Source organism: Elgaria multicarinata, chromosome 4, assembly GCF_023053635.1.
Source record: "Elgaria multicarinata webbii isolate HBS135686 ecotype San Diego chromosome 4, rElgMul1.1.pri, whole genome shotgun sequence".
Taxonomy (NCBI): Eukaryota; Metazoa; Chordata; class Lepidosauria; order Squamata; family Anguidae; genus Elgaria; species Elgaria multicarinata.
The window spans coordinates 72,323,635-72,342,770 of NC_086174.1; the positions used below are offsets into that span (position 1 = coordinate 72,323,635).

General features: G+C 40.9%; 1 protein-coding gene across 2 annotated transcripts in view; it reads left to right on the forward strand.

The window, feature by feature from the left end:
* The window catches only part of SYNE1 (spectrin repeat containing nuclear envelope protein 1), a 356,826-nt gene that overhangs the window by 315,392 nt on the left and 22,298 nt on the right, over positions 1–19,136 (forward strand). For both annotated transcript variants that reach the window (XM_063124531.1, XM_063124530.1), the window contains 7 exons: positions 789–971; positions 1,142–1,279; positions 2,751–2,942; positions 5,406–5,736; positions 8,072–8,140; positions 9,600–9,742; positions 16,875–17,001. In XM_063124531.1, the coding sequence (XP_062980601.1) occupies positions 789–971; positions 1,142–1,279; positions 2,751–2,942; positions 5,406–5,736; positions 8,072–8,140; positions 9,600–9,742; positions 16,875–17,001 (1,183 nt within the window). The remainder of the gene's footprint in view (positions 1–788; positions 972–1,141; positions 1,280–2,750; positions 2,943–5,405; positions 5,737–8,071; positions 8,141–9,599; positions 9,743–16,874; positions 17,002–19,136) is intronic.

Sequence of the window (19,136 nt, forward strand, 5' to 3'; positions counted from 1 at the left end):
GCCTCAAGTCAAAATCACCCTACATCCTATCCTAGTTGTGTCAGTCCTTGAAGTTCTACACCAGGCAAAATGTTTTAATATCTTATAGACAATATTTTGAGTGTAGCAGAGACCCTTCTTAAATCAAGATATCAACCTTACCTTTCAAAGGTAAAGTTATTTTGGTTTTTTACAACATCATCATCATCATCATTATTATTATTATTATTATTATTATTATTATTATTATTATTGCATTTAGTTATATTTAATACCACAATAAAATATTTTTATACCTTACATGTGGAGAATTGACTCATTTAGAAGATGTAATAACATATTTACATTACAATTTCAGAACATAAAATCCATGTTGGGTCCAATGCCAATGTCAGGTTGTATCCCCCTTTCCCCATAATACTTGCTCCATATGTGATGTCATGGCATTGTGAGTTTCCCTATTCCCTGTTTTTTGTGTCACTGGCTGATGCTGGAGAAGGCAGTAGGAAGACTCCTATCATGATGCCACCATTTCCACTCATTATGGGGATGAGTGGCAGGCTCTAGTCTCACTGAAGGAAAGTTTGAAAGATTTACCCTTGGCAAAATAATGTAGTACTAATAGAAAGTGGCTTATATGAAGCCTTTACATGTCCACATGCATGCCTTGATAATTTCCATCAGCAAAGATCTCTCTTCTGTAAAACTGTTGCCAATTTCAAAGAAAAAGAATCCAAACCACAGATAGCCATTACAGAGGTCAGTGCGCTAATAGATCATTTTGTGGCTATTTTTTTTTTTTTTTGTAGGCTTTTCAGCGTCAAGTGCATGAAAGTCTGACTCAACTGGAACTGATTAACAAACAGTACCGCCGCTTGGCCAGAGAGAACCGCACAGACTGGGCTTGCAGCCTCAAGCAGATGGTCCATGAAGGAAACCAGAGATGGGACAACTTGCAAAAGCGAGTGACCTCTATCCTCCGCAGGCTTAAAGTATTTCTCCATTTTTAGTTCATTCCTTATGGTGGTATAAGCATATTGTGTGTATGTGTTTTCTCTGTTTTATTAATTGATATGTTAGCTTTGTTTTGAGTCCTTTTTGATGCAGTAAAGCTGTAAGCTTCAGGCAATGCAATTCATTTCTTTACCTTCTCTTTTTTTAGCATTTCATTGGCCAGCGTGAAGAGTTTGAGACAGCACGTGACAGTATTCTAGTCTGGCTAACAGAGATGGACCTACAGTTGACCAACATTGAACACTTTTCGGAGTGTGACGTTCAAGCAAAGATAAAGCAACTCAAGGTACAGAAAGACAATCTATAGCAGCCTTCCCCAATCTGGTACTCTCATAATTGGCTTGGAATTATGGTAGTTGTTGTCCAACACATCTGGAGAGCTCCAAGTTAGGGAAGGCAAATTTATAGGAACACATGGGAACATAAAGCAAAGATGCCTAGTCAGTATTATGTATCTTTAAATATGCTTCTTTAGTGAACATCTGATAAAACATGAAAAGGAACACATCACACAAGAAACATTGACTATAAACTATTAAAGTCACACTGACTTTAGCAACCGTAGTGGTGTCTAAAGATTTAAATTTCTTCACACATTACTTTTCCTGACCCATATTTAGAGAAGAGATAGAGAAAATGTCCAGTGCAAATCTCTGTAACATCTGAACGGGAAGTGAGCCTGACACATGCATCTTGTTTTGGCCTCCCAAACATCTTCCATATAGGAATGGATGTTGCAGCTGTTTAACCAAAACATTTGATCCCTTTCCTACTTGCGTCTTTAAGATATGAGCAGGGAGATGTTATACCTGAAATATGGCATGATTAGCAGGCAAGAAGTCCCTCTTCCATCTTTTGCTTTCCTCCTGTAACCCACTCTTCAAACTGCTTTTGTCCCAGCCAAGGTTTCCCAGACATGTATTTGTCACATCACAGAGAAAAAACAGTGAATGAAGTGAGGTATAAGGACACTTTCCATTGCTTACTATATACAGATTGGTGGCAACTGGTGTTCCCACACCCAAAAACACCTTGAGTTTCCAGACTCAAGTCTTCTGCCAGACATCTAGTTAGTCTTGTGTTGGAAGTAGGCATTTTTTAAGAGTTAAATTAAGAAAAGATATGGTTTTAATTGATACAATAGGCCTGTGTTACATTAGCTATGCAGTTTAAACAAGCTAAGGAGACCTTTGTTTCAGGATTCAGGACAATGAATATTTGTCTGTGTTACAAGAGAACTGAAGGTAAACTTCTGAAGTTAGGCAATAAATGTCAATTCAATCCCTTAACAGAAATGGCCCGAATAATAACATTATATCCTTTGTGCTATTGCTTAAGGCATCTTGACTGAAAACTGCACTGTGGATGTTAATTCACTGATCATGTTTATTCTGCTTAACCTGATAACTGGTTAAATATTATATAATTTCATTGTGCAGCTGAATCTTTCAGAAACCAGAGTAGGAACTTACATGGAGTGAAATCTTCATCAATTAACATAAGAAATTAGGAAAGTAAGATCTCTGTGTTTTTTGATCTGCTACTACAACTGCAAATATTTTAAGGGCATGATATAAGAAAGTTCATATTATTCCATCGTTTACTGTCTGGCCAGCTCTGTGCTTGTTCTATACACTATCCATAATATAAATCTTTGATAGATAAAACAGTTTCAATACAGTAGCCTGTTTAATAATTAATGTGTACCGGAAACATTTTTTGTTTTGATTTTAAACGATTGCACCTCATCTATGCAGGCCTTTCAGCAGGAGATTGCACTGAACAACCACAAAATTGAGCAGATCATTGCCCAGGGTGAACAGCTGATAGAAAAAAGTGAACCTTTGGATGCAGCTGTCATTGAGGAGGAGCTTGATGAACTTCGAAGATACTGCCAAGAGGTCTTTGGCCGAGTGGAACGGTATCACAAAAAACTAATCCGGCTCCCAGTATGTACCCTTTACCCCCCCTTTTTTTTTACAGTATTATTTGTAGACTTTGTAATTTTTAAACAAGCTAACAGGCCCTCTTGCTTAAAACCAGAAAAAGGGGAGAAACATCTCAGGATGCTGTAGACCATTTTATTGTGAACAAGCCCAAAGCATTTCGGCCTCTGGCTTTCTCTTAGGCCTTCTTCAGGGGGCTCTAACAATACATATATAAACAAATTAATGGGACAATAAACTATTTTTTTTAGATATAATACTGTTTTATTGTTTATAAATATGCACAGGACATGCTTGCAATGTGCTTTCTTAATTGAAATGTTTTTATTTCTTTATTGCCCTATTCATTTCATAGAAATGAAATGTCCTTTTACAACTTCATTGGCTGCCAGTCCAGGTCCGGGCCCAATTCAAAGTGCTGGTATTGACATTTAAAGCCCTAAACGGTTTAGGGCCAGGTTATTTGAAGGAACGCCTCCTCCCATATGTACCTGCCCGGACCTTAAGATCATCTACAGGGGCCCTTCTCCGTGAGCCCCTGCCAAAGGAAGTGAGGCAGGTGGCTACTAGGAGGAGGGCTTTCTCCGCTGTGGCACCCCGGTTGTGGAATGAGCTCCCCAGAGAGGTCCGCCTGGCGCCTACACTGTACTCCTTTCGTCGCCAGCTGAAGACCTTTTTATTCTCTCAGTATTTTAACACTTAATTTTAACTTAAATTTAAATTTTACTGTTCTAACTCTGTATTTTAATCTTATCAATTTTGCTGCATGGTTTTATCCTGGTTGTGCTTTTTATACTGTATTTTGTAACTGTGCTTTTAACCTGTTGGTTGTTTTATTATGGTTTTAATTTTTGTGAACCGCCCAGAGAGCTTCGGCTATTGGGCGGTATAAAAATGTAATAAATAAATAAATAAATAAATAAATAAAATAGAATCATAGACTAGTAGAGTTGGAAGGGGCCTATAAGGCCATCGAGTCCAACCCCCTGCTCAATGCAGGAATCCACCTCAAAGCATACCCGACAGATGATTGTCCAGCTGCCTCTTGAAGGCCTCTAGTGTGGGAGAGCCCACAACCTCCCTAGGTTATTGGTTCCATTGTCGTACTGCTCTAACAGTCAGGAAGTTTTCCTGATGTCCAGCCGGAATCTGACTTCCTGTAACTTGAGCCCATTATTCTGTGTCCTGTACTGTGGGGGATCAAGAAGAGATCCTGGCACTCCTCTGTGACAACCATTTAAGTATTTGAAGAGTGCTATCATGTCTCCCCTCAATCCTCTCGTTTCCAGGCTAAACATGCCCAGCTGTTTCAGTCTCTCCTCATAGGGCTTTGTTTCCAGATCCTTGATCATCCTCATTGCCCTCCTCTGAACACACTCCAGCTTGTCTGCATCCTTCTTGAAGTGTGCTGCCCAGAACTGGACGCAATACTCAAGATGAGGCCTAAACAGGGACGAATAGAGGGGAACTGGTACCTTGTGCGATTTGGAAGCTATACTTCTATTAATGCAGCCCAAAATAGCATTTGCTTTTTTTGCAGCCACATTACACTGTTGGCATTTGTTTATACATATATGTATTGTTACAGCCCCCTGAAGAAGGCCTAACAGAAAGCCAGAGGCTGAAACGTGTCAGGCTTGTTTACAAAAAAGTTCTCTACAGCATCCTGAGACATGTCTCCCCTTTTTCTGGTTCATCTTGCATGCTTACCCGCCTTGCACCACTGTTGCTTAAAACCCCTACAGACTAAAGTATGGGAAATTAAAGCTTCGTGAAGGTATAAGATCAGAGTTACAAAATCTGTCCTGAATTACATTGAACCTTCATTAGGCCTCTTCAGTCATTATAAAAGTCTACTCATAGAGAGGAATAGAGATGCATGTTCTGCCCCACCCATCCACTCCCAACCCCCTGAAGCAGAACAGTAAACACATTCAGCTACATGAGAACTGAATTAGAACTGTAACATATTCTTCTGCAAGTAGACTTTTATAATAACTGAAAGAAACACTTTCACATCTAGACAGCCATTGCTCTTTTAAGTCTTTAGACTGAACTTGCAAAGAGGAAATACAGGGAGGGGGGAAAGATCTGGAAATCAAACTAAAACAGACTTATGGTTTTCAGAAGATGAAAGAAAAGGAACTAGTTCCAGACCAAATTAATATAGATCAGTTACAAAATCCTGCAGTAATCTTCATGTTGGGCTGGAGATAGCATCTATTGGATAGAGAAAACTCCCTGATAGGCAACCATACAGATGAGCTCTAAGTATTTAAGACATACGTATTTTTAGCTGCTTTTATTAATGTTATCTGATTTTTTAAAAATCTGCAACAAAAGAAGCAAAATGAGAAACTTGTGAGTCTGAATGTTACACAATGACACTTTTATTATATTGACCTAGCAAGAAGTGGTATGGTCCACTGGGAAGAGTATTAATTGACTCTTTAATTTTCCTTTTAGCTCACAGATGATGAACATGACCTATCTGATCACGAAGTGGATCTGGATGAATCGGCAGATCTTTCTGACATACACTGGCATGACAAATCTGCAGACAGCATTCTGTCCCCACATCCTTCCTCCAACCTCTCACTATCTCTCCCCCAGCCTCTCCGAAGTGAAAGGTCAGGACGGGACACTCCGGCAAGTGTAGATTCCATCCCCTTGGAATGGGATCATGACTATGACCTGAGCCGTGATCTGGAGACAGCAGTTTCAAGAGCGCTGCAGTCTGAAGAAGTCGTGCAAGAAGACAAAGATTTTTATCTTAGAGGAGCAGCAAGCCTAGCAGGTATAATCAGTCACTGATTTCTCATTCCTTTGTTCTGCCCTGCAGGGATGTTCTTAAGAAAGATGTAATATTTTCAGATTTCTGGGAATCTTACTACAGCTGATCTTTAGCCACCTAGTGTTTGGCATAAGGTTGCAGATTTTATGGTGTGTTCCAGCTTCTGATATTTTTTAGCAAATATTCTTTGACTAGCAGAGAGGGGATTAGGAGAGATCATTCACATAGGATTGCTTAGACAACACTACCTAATTGGTCATAGTAGTCATAGGATAAAAGAGAAAGCAAATTCCAAGAAAACATTGTGCTCAGTTAATAGGACTCAACATTGAATAATAGGCCCTGTTGGTCTGTGCCTGTTATTATGACCCTTGGCAGTTGTGTTTTCTAATCAACTCCCATGTACTGGACTAGTAAAGGGAATGCTGCTGCTATGCCAACTGCAGTATTTCAAGCCATCACAGTGATGTGTGAAAACCAGTCTGCACTGTTTTGTGCATCTAGCAATGATGTTCTCATGACTTGCTTAACAGATGGTAGCACAGCTAAACCATCAGCACCATCTGAGTCATGGATGCCAAGCTCAGAGACTTACAGGTCCAAATCTTATCCTATGTAGGCTTGTTCATAAATACATGCCATGGAATTAAGTGAGACTTGATCCCAAAAAATGCATAGGAGTACAACTAAATGTCAGTTTAATATAGTTAGGGGAAAGTATGTCATGTACTTCAAAGGGACAAGCATCACTAGATACATATGTGCCACACGCCACATCTGACGTGGAACATGGTATCTTGTAACTGGATATAAGTATGAAAATATGGATCAGGACTTAGATTCGTTGCATATGTTTGTGTTCCATTCACTTCCTCTCCATCACATGACACGCTAGAAGCCTGCAGCCAGTATTTTGGCTGTTAAATAGCCACCACATGCAACCTTCGGCATCACTTCTCTTCCATTTTCTCTCTCTTGGTTCCTGCCTCTTGCACTGATGCACTGAAGAAGAGGCTTACAGCCACATCCTATGGATGTTTATTTGGATGTAAGCCTTCATGTTTCCATGTGCATAGTATCAACTGGTTTACTTTCACTCTATTTGGGAGTGGGGAAGGAGGAGAAACTGCTTCTGGGCACTCCTCCTGTTCTCAGCCATTGTGGCTGTCATTGCAGCCACCTCGACAGCAGTGCTGTCAAATCAAATGGCTTCTTTGCAAGATAGCTACAACCACTGTGACTGATGCGTGTGATTGGTGTATGTGGTGTGTGTGACTGTGTACATGTGCACCAGTGGCTTTCCTTCCTTTTCCATTCTGCAAAGAGTGTAAGACAGGCCAAAATTCCCATTCCTTTGCACAGTTATGTGGAAGTGAGTAAGCACCACTGATGCCAGTGGGACTTAACATTTGAGCACATATGCATAAAAACAGACTGTAAACAAGTCTCACTTTCTCATACACATGTCAGTGCTTCCCTCCACTGAGGGGCTTCATCAGCAAAAGTATAATATAAGGTAGAGTTTGGGTATTTGGTCCCATGGAAGTAAGGATGCTTCAGAAATCCAGTCTTTCTGAATTCCTATGTGAACTGACTTGATCCACACCTCCTTGACAAATGTGCAGATCAGAGCATAGATATCCTTCAGATTTTGCACTTCTCCAAATTTTGAAACGCAATTCTTGAGTCTTAAAAACAGCACCAAATTCCACTTAAAATTTGTATCTTATGAAAAATATGTTTACAAATTGCTGGATGTTTAGGCTCCTCCTTAGCAGGTTACATCCAACATCATGGGGGCACATCTCTGCCTTTGCTCTACTTCTCCCTGCAGCCTGCACATTTGGGTATTTTTTAGATAGGCAGGGTATAAATTGAATAGATGGTGGTGATGATGACGACAACGACGATTTTCCCTCAAATGTGCTCCGTAGGGCTATTTAAACCTATGGAATAGATTTTGGGGGGGGTGCACAAGGGACTGCAGTGAGGAGGGATAATCCATTCGACCAGCAGTTTTATTCCACAGCCAGATGGGGTTTGATTGAACTACTCAGAATTGCTCCATTAAAATCAATGGGACTTAAATTAGTCGTTATTATTTTTTCATTGATTTCAATGGATTTGCTCTAAGAATTATTAGGTCTGGATCTGATTCACCTGGATTTCTGAACTTCTTACAGAGGACACTGCGGTTAACATAAGGGTGTTTTTTGTCTAAAAGGAAAGTGTAGAACTGGAGGTTTGTTCCCATTGTAGGAAGTATATTGTTCCACAGGGATGAGCATGAAATAATTCTTGCAAAGCAATCAACTTGGATTGTGTTTTAATTTTACAGATATAGTGATTCCTGAGAGCCCTGAAGCCTATGTAAAACTTACTGAAAATGCTCTTAGAAATAACTATGGTATGCATTAAAACCTTAATGTTTGCCAGATGCTAACACACCTACAATGGTACCTTCGTAGCACCTTGCCATCTTACTCACTATTTAACCCAGCCACTCTTCTCACAGAAGCACTAGCATGTTGATAGAGAACTTTCTCACATTAAAGGCACAATATAAAACACTGTTTCTTTTGTGGATTTACTGGGATAGTAAAAAAAAAGGGGGGTTCAAAAGTTTGCAGAATAAGGAAAGGTTTGTTTGTTGTTTTTTAGCACTCTTCTCAGAGTAATAGTATTAACATTCATCTTGCATAGCATATGGTTGAGGGAAAGAGATTACATTGGTGTCAGTATATTGTGTTGCCCTTCTGGGGAAATATGTCTAACATTGTGGATCTTAGAATCATAGCGTTTTTAGGACGTAGATGGATATTTAGGCCAACTCCCTGCTCTTGTCAGAGCCAGCCATCTTACACCACCCTCATAAATCCTTTGTGTAGTGTCACTAACAGAGAGCCAACAGGTTTGATAGGGATGGACAACAGGATTTTAGAGCAGGATAATGTGCACTCAACTCATACTCTACATTATCAGATCCTTTGAACATTACAACATTATATATTATGGGCAACAACCAACATTCTGCGATGAGACTTCTACTTGCACAACAGGATTTCTGCTTCCTCTATCCCCCTCAAATGAATGCTGAGTATTCCCCAAATATGTCCAAAGAGATAAGATAACCAAAAATTACTTTAATGACAGAGGCTTTAAGTTCTGTTTCTGTAGGAAAAGTTCAATCCTGTGGTCACTTTGCTGCTTTGCAGTTTTAACTTCCTGCTCAAAAAATATGAGACATTAATTTCTTTCCAAATATCCAAGGGTTCTGGCACAGTATCTTCATTGCATACTAGAAAATGAGAAATATTCTCAGTGAAGCTTTTCACTTAGAGCATATTGCAACTCTTGGAATTTAGAAGAAAGTGTACAAATTACTGTGATTTATCTACATTGCAATTTGTGCAGTCGAATCCTATATAGTTTGCCTCAGTACTAGTAGTATAGTTTGCCATTTGAGTTCAGTGGGTATATATGATTGCAGCCTGAAACTATCCAGCGCAGGAAACATGAAATTCTTCCAGCATTTAAGAAGGGAAATGGTATAGCAGTTGCCAAGTCACAAGACCACAAGTATTTCAAAAACATCTAAGGATGCAATAATACATGCAGAGTCTTCTGGGAAATGATTGTCTTGATGACCAGCATATATCCCTCTTAAAAATCAGTTGTCCCCAAACAGTTCCTGACACACTTGCACATTAGTTACAAATGTGATTTGTCATAGACATGGTACTGCAGTCAACCTTTTCCATGCTTTCTAACCTAATTAACATTACCTTCCATTTTATTTTCTAGTGTGAGTCATTTTAGTGGATTAGGTTGTGTTCATTGCCTCTCCCCTTGTATCCTTACTGCAGGAGAACCAAGTACCTTGGAAACACACATCCGCCAGCTTGACAAAGCTTTAGACACCAGTCGTTTCCAAATACAGCAAACCGAGAACATCATCCGCAGTAAAACACCAACAGGGCCCGAACTAGATTCCAGCTACAAAGGATACGTAAGTATTGTGCATGTTGCCACCTGCTGGATAAAGATTGACAACTCTTGTGTTACAGAATGGCAGCAGCAAAACCAATATGAAATTGTATGGCACTGACAAACTTATAATTGCCTAATTTTTCAGAGGCTACATCCCACTTTGTCAAATGCATTTTTTACTTGTAGAAGATGCAACAAGTACTATACCTCAGTATGCAAATGGCCACTGAAAACAAAGATAGCCATTTTGGTCCATGAGGGGGGATAAGGGGGCAGAGGGGATACAATGTTTAACCCAAGGGAAGAGACAAATTTGAGTTATAACTAGAAATGGGGATCAGCCATTACTCCTTTGTACCAGAATGCTAGGTGTCATCTGAGACCTGCAACATCTACGAGTGGTGAATTTATTCCATCTGTAATCTCCATCTTGAAGCTGAGTTTAAGCTGAAGACCTCCTAATCACAATATCTGGCCTAATTTTTGCCATTTTTTCCCCTCCCCACCTCTTCTTTTGTACCACCAACCAGATGAAGCGTTCTGGAGAACTCAAAAGCTTGTACATTCTTTTCTGGCATTTTGGTTGGTCCTTCTAAAGGTATTGCCTGGGAGACCCATTAAGATGGTCTGTTCCTGGAGACTTATGGAATCCAAGGGATTCCTGAACACTCGGGGGGATTTTCCAGTACCCAGAGCCAGTTCATTCTTTGGTTCATACTATGGAATGATGAGGTGCATTGGGCCATTGACACAATCACTCTTGAGCACCCTCTTTGGCACTGGATTTTGAAACCAAGAAACTTCAGTCAATGAAATGGGCCAGAAGTAGAGCTGGAAAACAAACACCACAAAACTTGTCATGGGAATGATCAAACATGCATAAGAGAGCATAATTGTGCCTACTACATGGTGGTGAAGGCAACAAAGAAGTCTTACTTTGCTGTCTCCATTGCATCCTTAAATAACTGTACAGCTGAGCTTTTCTGATGGTTTCAACAGTTGATTTCATGTATTCCAGTGAATCGGGTGTTGGAGGCCCAATGTCAAACATTTCAAGGATAAAATTGCTGATGTGAATGCCACAATTAATAAAATATCTATTGAGGTGTCGCCTGCATTGTCTTGTCCTATGCTGTGGGATTAGGGTTGTGATCCGCTTCTCCTCGGATCGGAGAAGCAGAAGCGTATCAGGGTGATCCGCCTCTGCTACAGGCGGAGAAGCGGCTTGGGGGGCTGGAGAAGCATGGTGAAGAGAAGCAACCATAAGCAGATAGCTTCTCTTTTCGCGGAGTGCTCTGCCCACCATTTTGGATTTTTTCGCCCATAGGATTGCATTGTGGAAAAGATTAGTGGATATTTTTTTTGTTTTTCAAGCTATTTGAAACTTGCTGTGCTTAGAGAGTCATGCTGCGGTTTGCTTGCTATATTTTTTTAAAAAATAGGGTTAAAAAAGCGTGAGAGGTACCTTTTTCAACCCCACAAGCCTCCGGCATGCTTGCTCCCAGTGCTGCCTGCCCTCCTCTGTGCCCGCCTCGCAGGGATGGTTTGCATTACTGGCTTTCAAACAATCCTTGGCTCACTTCCTTGTGCCCCCAGAAATGTCTGCTCCATGCCTGCTTTCCTTCTCCACCTGGGTGCTGTTGTGGTGGGGCATCTGCTGGGACTGGCTTCCCCATAGATCTATGGCATCTCTGCCTGCCTCTCTGCCCGCCTGGTGCCTGGGAGCTGTACTACATGATGGGCTTTGTGGTTCAACCCCACAAGCCTCCGGCATGCTTGCTCCCAGTGCTGCCTGTCTTCCTCTGTGCCCGCCTCGCAGGGATGGTTTGTGTGTGTCTTGCTTTGACTCCTTCCTGCGCTCCTTAGACTTTTTGAAGTTCCAAATAGATTTTTCAAGTGTGGAAGAAGATTCATATTTAGGTTTATCTACTCCCCAATTCATGGCATGTTGGGATGTCCTTTGAAATGGCCATAAAGAAAGAAAGCGCATTGAGCTGTCTGCCGCTTTAAAAATCCCTGAGATACTGGGGTGTTCGATTTTCAAAAATCCCCCAATAATCAGGGGAGGCTTGGATTTGCTTGTGGCTTGGCATGCATGTGTATACATGGATCAGCTGTCATGGTGCCTAATTTGAGGTTTCTAACGTGAAAATTGACGGAATTCTAGCATAAGACTTGAATTGGGGTGAGTTAAAAGGGAAAAAACCCACCAAATATCAGGGGATGATGGGATTTGCTTGAAACTTGCCATGAATGTGGATCTAGATGTAATCTGTGAGGGTGCCTGCTTCAATGTTTTTATCTGTAAAAATGTCAGAGTAAATCCCATTTCTGAAAATGGGGTGTTGGATTTTCCAAAATCCCCCAATGATCAGGGGATACTTGGATTTGCTTGAGGCTTGGCATGCATGTGTATACCTGGATCAGCTGTCATGGTGCCTAATTTGAGGTTTCTAACATGAAAATTGACAGAGATATCTAAAGGGGTGTGAATTGGGGTTAGGGGTGATGCTTTAAAGGTTAAAAACCCCACCAAAAATCAGGGGATGATGGGATTTGCTTGAAACTTGCCATGAATGTGTAGCTAGATGGTATCTGTGAGGGTGCCCGCTTCAAAGTTTTTATCTGTAAAAATGTCGGAGTAAATCCCATTTCTGAAAATGGGATGTCAGATTTTCAAAAATTCCCCAAAAATCAGGGGATTCTTGGATTTGTTTGAGGCTTGGCATGCATGTGTATACATGGATAAGCTATCATGGTGCCGAGTTTGAGGTTTCTAATGTTAACAGAAAAAAAGTTGTAGGCGTTTTTGGATTTCAATGCAAGTCTATGGGGGGGAAAGCGGAGCTCCGATCCGGATCCGGAGCTTCGCAGTGAAGCAGAGCAGACCATAGGTGGGGCGGAGCGGAGCAGAGCGGACCCGACCTGGAAGTTGCAAATCTGGAAGAGAAGCGGATCGGCGGGGGGGGGGGGTCCGTGCACATCCCTATGTGGGATCTATTTCAATATTAGGAGCCTGAGGGGGTGGACAAGATGCTTGCATCTGCGCGATCCACCACATGCTCTCTCAACCCTTGCCTATCATGGTTTCTTTAAGCTAACTACAGGGGATTGGCTGGCTGGATTGGGAGAGTGGTGAATGCATCATTGTGTGATAGCATGGTCCCCGCTGCCTTGAAGGAGGCCGTGGTGTGATGACTCCTGGAAAAGCCCTCCCTTGTTCAAAATAATTTATATAGTCACTTACAAATACCCCCTTTTGGGGTAAGGTGCTTGAGACAGTGTTGGTGTCTCAATGGCAGGTGCTCTTGATTATCTTGATCCATTCCAGTCTGGGTTCAGACCTGGTTTTGTGACAGAATCAGCCTTGATTGGCCTGATTGATACCCTTCTTTGAGAGAGGGACAGGGAGAGTGTGGATCTCTTGCTTCTTCTCAATCTCTCAGCAGCTGTTGATACTGTTGATCACGGTGTCCTCCTGAAACAGCTCTGTGACTTGAGAGTTTGAGGCACCATTTTAATGTGGTTCAGCTCCTACTTGTGGGGTTGGCTCTAGAGAATAACATTGGGTGATTGCACATTGGCTCCCTAGCAGTTGTACTATGAGATGCCACAGGCCACTATTCTATTCCCAATGTTGTTTAATATTTATATGACGCTGTTGGGAGTCTTAATTAGGAGATTTAGGGCAAGCTGTATTTCTCTGTCACATCAAAATCAAGACGAGTCATGTGTGTTCTGAATGCTGGATGAAGACTAACAAATTGAAGCTGAATCCTGACAAGACAGAGACACAATTGGTGGGTGGCTCCCAAGTCTGGTAACTGGCTTGTTCGGTATGGGGTTGCTCTCCTTCTGAAGGATCAGGTATGTAGTCTGGGGGATGCCCCAGGATCCATCATTGTCACTACAGGCCCAGGTGACCTCAGTTGGCATGAAGCACCCATTATCAGCTTCACCTGGAGAGAGCCCGTAGTAGCTAAAGTGTTGGACTGGGACTTGGGAGATCCAGGTTCTAGTCCCCACTCAGCCATGGAAACCCACTGGGTGACTCTGGGCCAGTCACAGACTCTCAGCCCAACCTACCTCACAGGGTGGAGGTTGTTGTGAGGCTAAAATGGAGAGGAGGAGGAGGATTATGCATGCCACCTTGGGTTCCTTGGAGGAAAAAAGGTGAGATGTAAATGCAATAACATGCACTGGAAACCTCACAATTAGACTGCTGTAATGTGCTCTGTGTGTGGCTGCTCTTGTGTCTTAATTCAGAAGCTGCAGCTAATGCAGAATCCAGCAACTAGAATAATCAGTGGAACACCTAGCTATACACATATTATAACTGTATTAAAGGATCTGCATTGGTTGCCTATTAGCTACCAAGCTAAGTTCAACGTTTTGTCGTTGACATAGAAAGCCCTGGGCGACTTGGGATGAGGATACCTAGCTGATTGCGTTTCTTTCTATATAGCCAGACAACCTCTGAGATTTTCTGAAAAGACCTAGCTGGTCATTCTGCGGTTAACAAGTAGTCAAGTAGTGATGCTTAAGGGGCCTTCTCAGTGGTAGCACCCACCTTTTGGTACACTCTCCCATGTGTGTGTTTTTCAATGTTTTAATTATTATTTTATCTGGGCTGATTTATTCTTATGCTGCATTTTAATTTAAACCACTTAGAGATTTTAATATATTAAACAGTACAGTTAAACAGTAACAGTATAGCAATATTGTAAAAATAAATAAATAGCTCAACTGTGGATACCTATTGAAATTAGTGATCCTTAAATGCAACAGAAAATATACTATATACAATCTGTGTTGATTTACCTCCGATCCAGCTGCACACGTCACATGCTCTTGTAATGCTGCATAATTATGAGCTTTAAATTAACATGCATTTGTGGCATCATATATTATAATCAAAGAGAAAACATTTAATTAAATTTGTTTGGACATGTCAGCATATTTTCATATGCCCTCTGATTAATGTCTTTAATAACTGAGAGATAATAACTGTGAAGGGATTTTTTAAAAATTTCCAATCTTTGTTTTTATTTTGCTGCTTTATTACTATTTTTGTATTTATTTTAGTGTCATCGGTGTATGTAACACTTTACAGAGCAATGAGCCTACAGTTTAAAGTTCAACTATTACTAAGTATAATTACATGTTTTATTGTAGGGTTTTATATGCTATGAATGTTTCTATTTTACTTTTGTGCTCTAATCCACCACATGTATTGCTATTATTTATAAATCACCTAAAACTAGGTACTTTCCAAGAGACAGATTCTCCCTGAATGCTTATAGGCTAATTAAAGACAGGTTAAACTAGGAGACAAAGGGCTTCTTTAAATGAGCGATTTTTAGCACGCTCCTGACTGGCAACTCATATTTATTTATTTATTACACTTATATACCACCCCCATACCCAGGGCTCTCTGGGCGGTTTACAGAAATTCTAAAATTGAGATAAAAACAAGTATACAAAATTTAAAATTTTAAAACACAGAACATACACACATAAAGCATTAAAAACCGTTAAAAAAATAAACGTGGGTGATTAAGATGTGCTGCCATATGCCTGGGCAAAGAGGAAAGTCTTAACCTGGCGCCGGAAAGATAGCAGCGTTGGCGCCAGGTGAGCCTCGTCAGGGAAATCATTCCATAGTCTGGGGGCCACCACCGAAAAGGCCTAGTCCCTCGTGGCCACACTCCGAGCCTCTCTCGGAGTAGGCACCCGGAGGAGGACCTTAGATGTTGAATGTAGTGACTGGGTATATTTACGTCAGGAGAGGCATTCTGTCAGGTATTGTGGTCCCAAGCCGTGTAAGGCTTTATAGGTCAAAACCAGCACCTTGAATTGTGCTCGGAAACATACAGGCAGCCAGTGCAAGCGGACCAGAGCAGGTGTTATATGGTCGAACCTTCTGGTTCCCAAAATCAATCTGGCTGCTGCATTTTGCACAAGCTGCAGCTTCCGAACCGTCTTCAAAGGCAGCCCTACATAGAGTGCATTGCAGTAATCTAACTTGGAGGTTACCAAGAAGTTAGCGTGTCATTTTGATGATGATGACGTGAACCTCCTGTGTGTCTTCTGCTCTTTCCCTTGGTTATTCCATTTAAAAAGAAACCTTGGAAAACGCAATTCTTCTTAAATATGTCAAGATTTCCTGCCATGTGCAGTTGGAGTTATGCTATAAAATGTCCACAAGACAGTACTGTCCCATTATTATTATTATTTATTATTATTTATTTGAAGTATATGAGCTGGGAAGTTTTAAATGTGCTCTCCTCCCATGTAATTCAGCTCGTTTCAAATGAGTAAGAGAAGTAGGAAGCAGAGCAACAGTAAGTAAACTTGATTTCCCTTTAATCTGAAGGGCTTCAAAAAGAGAAAGGCAAAGGGGAAAGGAGTTCAGAAAAGTAAGAATGAAGAGATTTATTGTGAGATTGCTTGAATGAGGATTGCTAATTGCCAGGGGAAGAACATGCCAGTGGTAGGGTACTGCAATGGAAAACACATGCAGGCGGGGAATGGATTAGGTAAACTATACTCTGAATGATTAACCTGTCAGTTTCAATTATGGGAAATATAGAGAATGGAGAAGCAAGGATAATAAACACAACCAGCTTTTTTAAAAAATGTGAGTCACATTGAACTGCGATCTGGACACATGGACAATGATACAGTTCTACCTGTGGGAGAGGGCTTTGAGCTTATGTTTTTTGAAAAGCGTCGTCTCTTGTCACATTGAAACTAAACTGTAAAAATGGTCTCTACTGTTCAAAGAAATCTGCTGTTCAAAGAAAAATGTTTTTTTTAAAAAAAAAAATGTGGATTGGCTGCAACATTAACCTTAATTCATATGGTGCCTGTTAAAAGCAGACTGCTGTTTCAGTTTGAGTTCCTTTATCCTCAGATTCTGAATATGTTTCTTGGTAGTATCATTTAAAAAAACTACAATAGAAACAGTATTTGATTAACCTGAAATGACATTCTTGTGTGTGTGTGTGTGTGTGTGTGTGTGTGTGTGTGTGTGTGTGTTATTAAAAACCAGGAGTTAGACATACAAAGTTCTCTAGTTTTTTAGCGTGATCAAGATTAATGGGAGTTGTTTGTTTGTTTGTTTCTTCTTTTGTTTGTTCCTCAAACAGATGAAGCTTCTGGGTGAGTGTAGTGGTAGTATAGATTCGGTAAGAAGGCTTGAGCACAAACTAAAAGAAGAAGAGGAAAAATTATCTGGATTTATTAACCTCAACAGCACAGAGACACAAACAGCTGGTAAGTAACATTCAAACCTGACACCTGCAATGCAAGATAAGCAGTTTATTTATTTATTTATTTATTTATTTATTGCATTTTTATCCCACCCAATAGCCGAAGCTCTCTGGGCGGTTCAGCAAGGCATTTCTTTCCTAGGTTTCTTAAAATCCATTTTTAAACCTGCATTGAAATAGCAATTATGGTCTTTGTTAGTCGTCCTTGTGTAAAAATCAAGAGGAAAATTGCACACTCTAATGTTCTAGATCTTTTGATGGCTTGTGCTAACTCTTGATCACGGGGCACATATCATCACTGGCACATCTGAATGATAGCAGTTTCTCGGGACACTTATCCACTCCTAAATCCATTCCTAAGGCAAGAGCACGGCGTTCACGGAACTTATCTTAAGTTGCTGCACTGAATCTGGGAAGAGATACTCCAGAAACTGGTGCTAATAATCTCTTAAAAGATCTTATTTGGGGGCTTTTCCATGGTGATGTCATGTTCCTTTTGTATTTAATGAAACTACTTTGACTATATAGAGATCTGGAGGCATCCATGGTTGTCTTAACTCTTTTTTTAATTAAATATTTAATTAAATATGAATTAGATATGTAAGTGTACAGTACTTAAGAGGGCAATCCTATGGCCCCTAGACGTTGTCTGAGGGATCATAGGAAACTGGGTTTTTTTCCCACCATAAAGGCCTTAGGTAGAACTACAACCTTAAAGGTGAAAATCCCTGCTCAGGGACACAGACAGGGGAAAGGAAAAGGAAGTATGCCAATGGACAAGGGTGGGGGAAGGGGGTGGTAAGGAGGAGAGATCAAGATCCACCGTAACCTGTAGCCTCACCAGAACAACATTGCTAGATGAGCTCAGAGGCCCATCTAGTCTAAAAATTTGAAGAGGAGGACAGACCAGCGAAAATGGCCTTTGTTGCTCCCCCCCCCTTTGCTGGTAGTAGTCCAGCAAAGTACAACGAATTTTGCGTGATTATTTTTTGTCTGTATCACACCTAGTCATCATCATTCGCTAAGAAACTATAGTATTATTTTTATAAAATCTATAACCTGGAATTTTGGTGCTTATTCAATGTTGTGTTATGTTAAGGCAGTGGGTGCCGGTGAGCTAATAGAAATAAAATGAAAAATAGGCTGCAATAATGATTGAAGTCAGTGTGATCTTTACATTGGAGAGCAAAACCCATCTTTAATATGAATTGACCTAGTCTGATTAGATTATAAACTCCAAAATGCTTCTGAAACTCCAGGTAGTAACGGTCATCAAGCCATCTGGTGAAATAAAAGCTGTGTCCTTCTCTTTCACAGAAGTGGTGCAATTAAAAAAATTAAAAGATATGCATCACTTTCATTAGCTAACTCATCACAAAATGATAATGTTTAGCACGTACTATGGGATGCTGCAGTATATTGGTCAGCACAGCTCTTTCTGTGAGAATTGTGTAGTTTGTACTGTTCCTTAACCAATGAACAGAGCATAAGTACATAATGTAGCTATATGTCTTTTTGTAATATACTTTCATCATTAGAAGGCATTGAGGTGGGCTCTGTGATGATATAGCATCATTCTGGAGCCAATCCCAAGTGAGGGCAAAGCTTCCTGCCCTCACTGTAGGAAATTCTGGGGTGGAGTGGGGGCTGAGTAGCAGCCACCAGGAAGTGGACTGAAACAATGGCACTTACTGAGAGGGCAGCATAACAGCAGGTAAGACAAAGTCATATCTGGTAAAGTCAGGGCTAGGTAGGTAAGGTAAAATCACATCAGTGGAATGTACATTGAATAAGTTCAGGTCAAGGCAGGTACAGCAGGGTCTGGCTTAGGCAAGGCAGAAGTAGGACCTTGGACAGAGCACTGTGAGAAAGCTGGCTGGAGTGTTCTCATCTACGGAAGAGGAACTGTTGCTTCAGCAAGGTACATAGCCCTTTTGTATCAGGGATGAGCAACTTGTGGCCTTCCAAAAGTTTTGGCCTACAACTTCCATGACCACTCACCATTGCCTCTGCTGGCTAGGGCTGATGGGAGTTGTAGACCAAAACATCTGGAGTACCACAGGTTCCCTGCCACTGGCTAAACTAGTCCTGCTGTTGGCCCTGTCTCCTCTGAGGAGCAGCTGCCTTGTTCTGCAACCA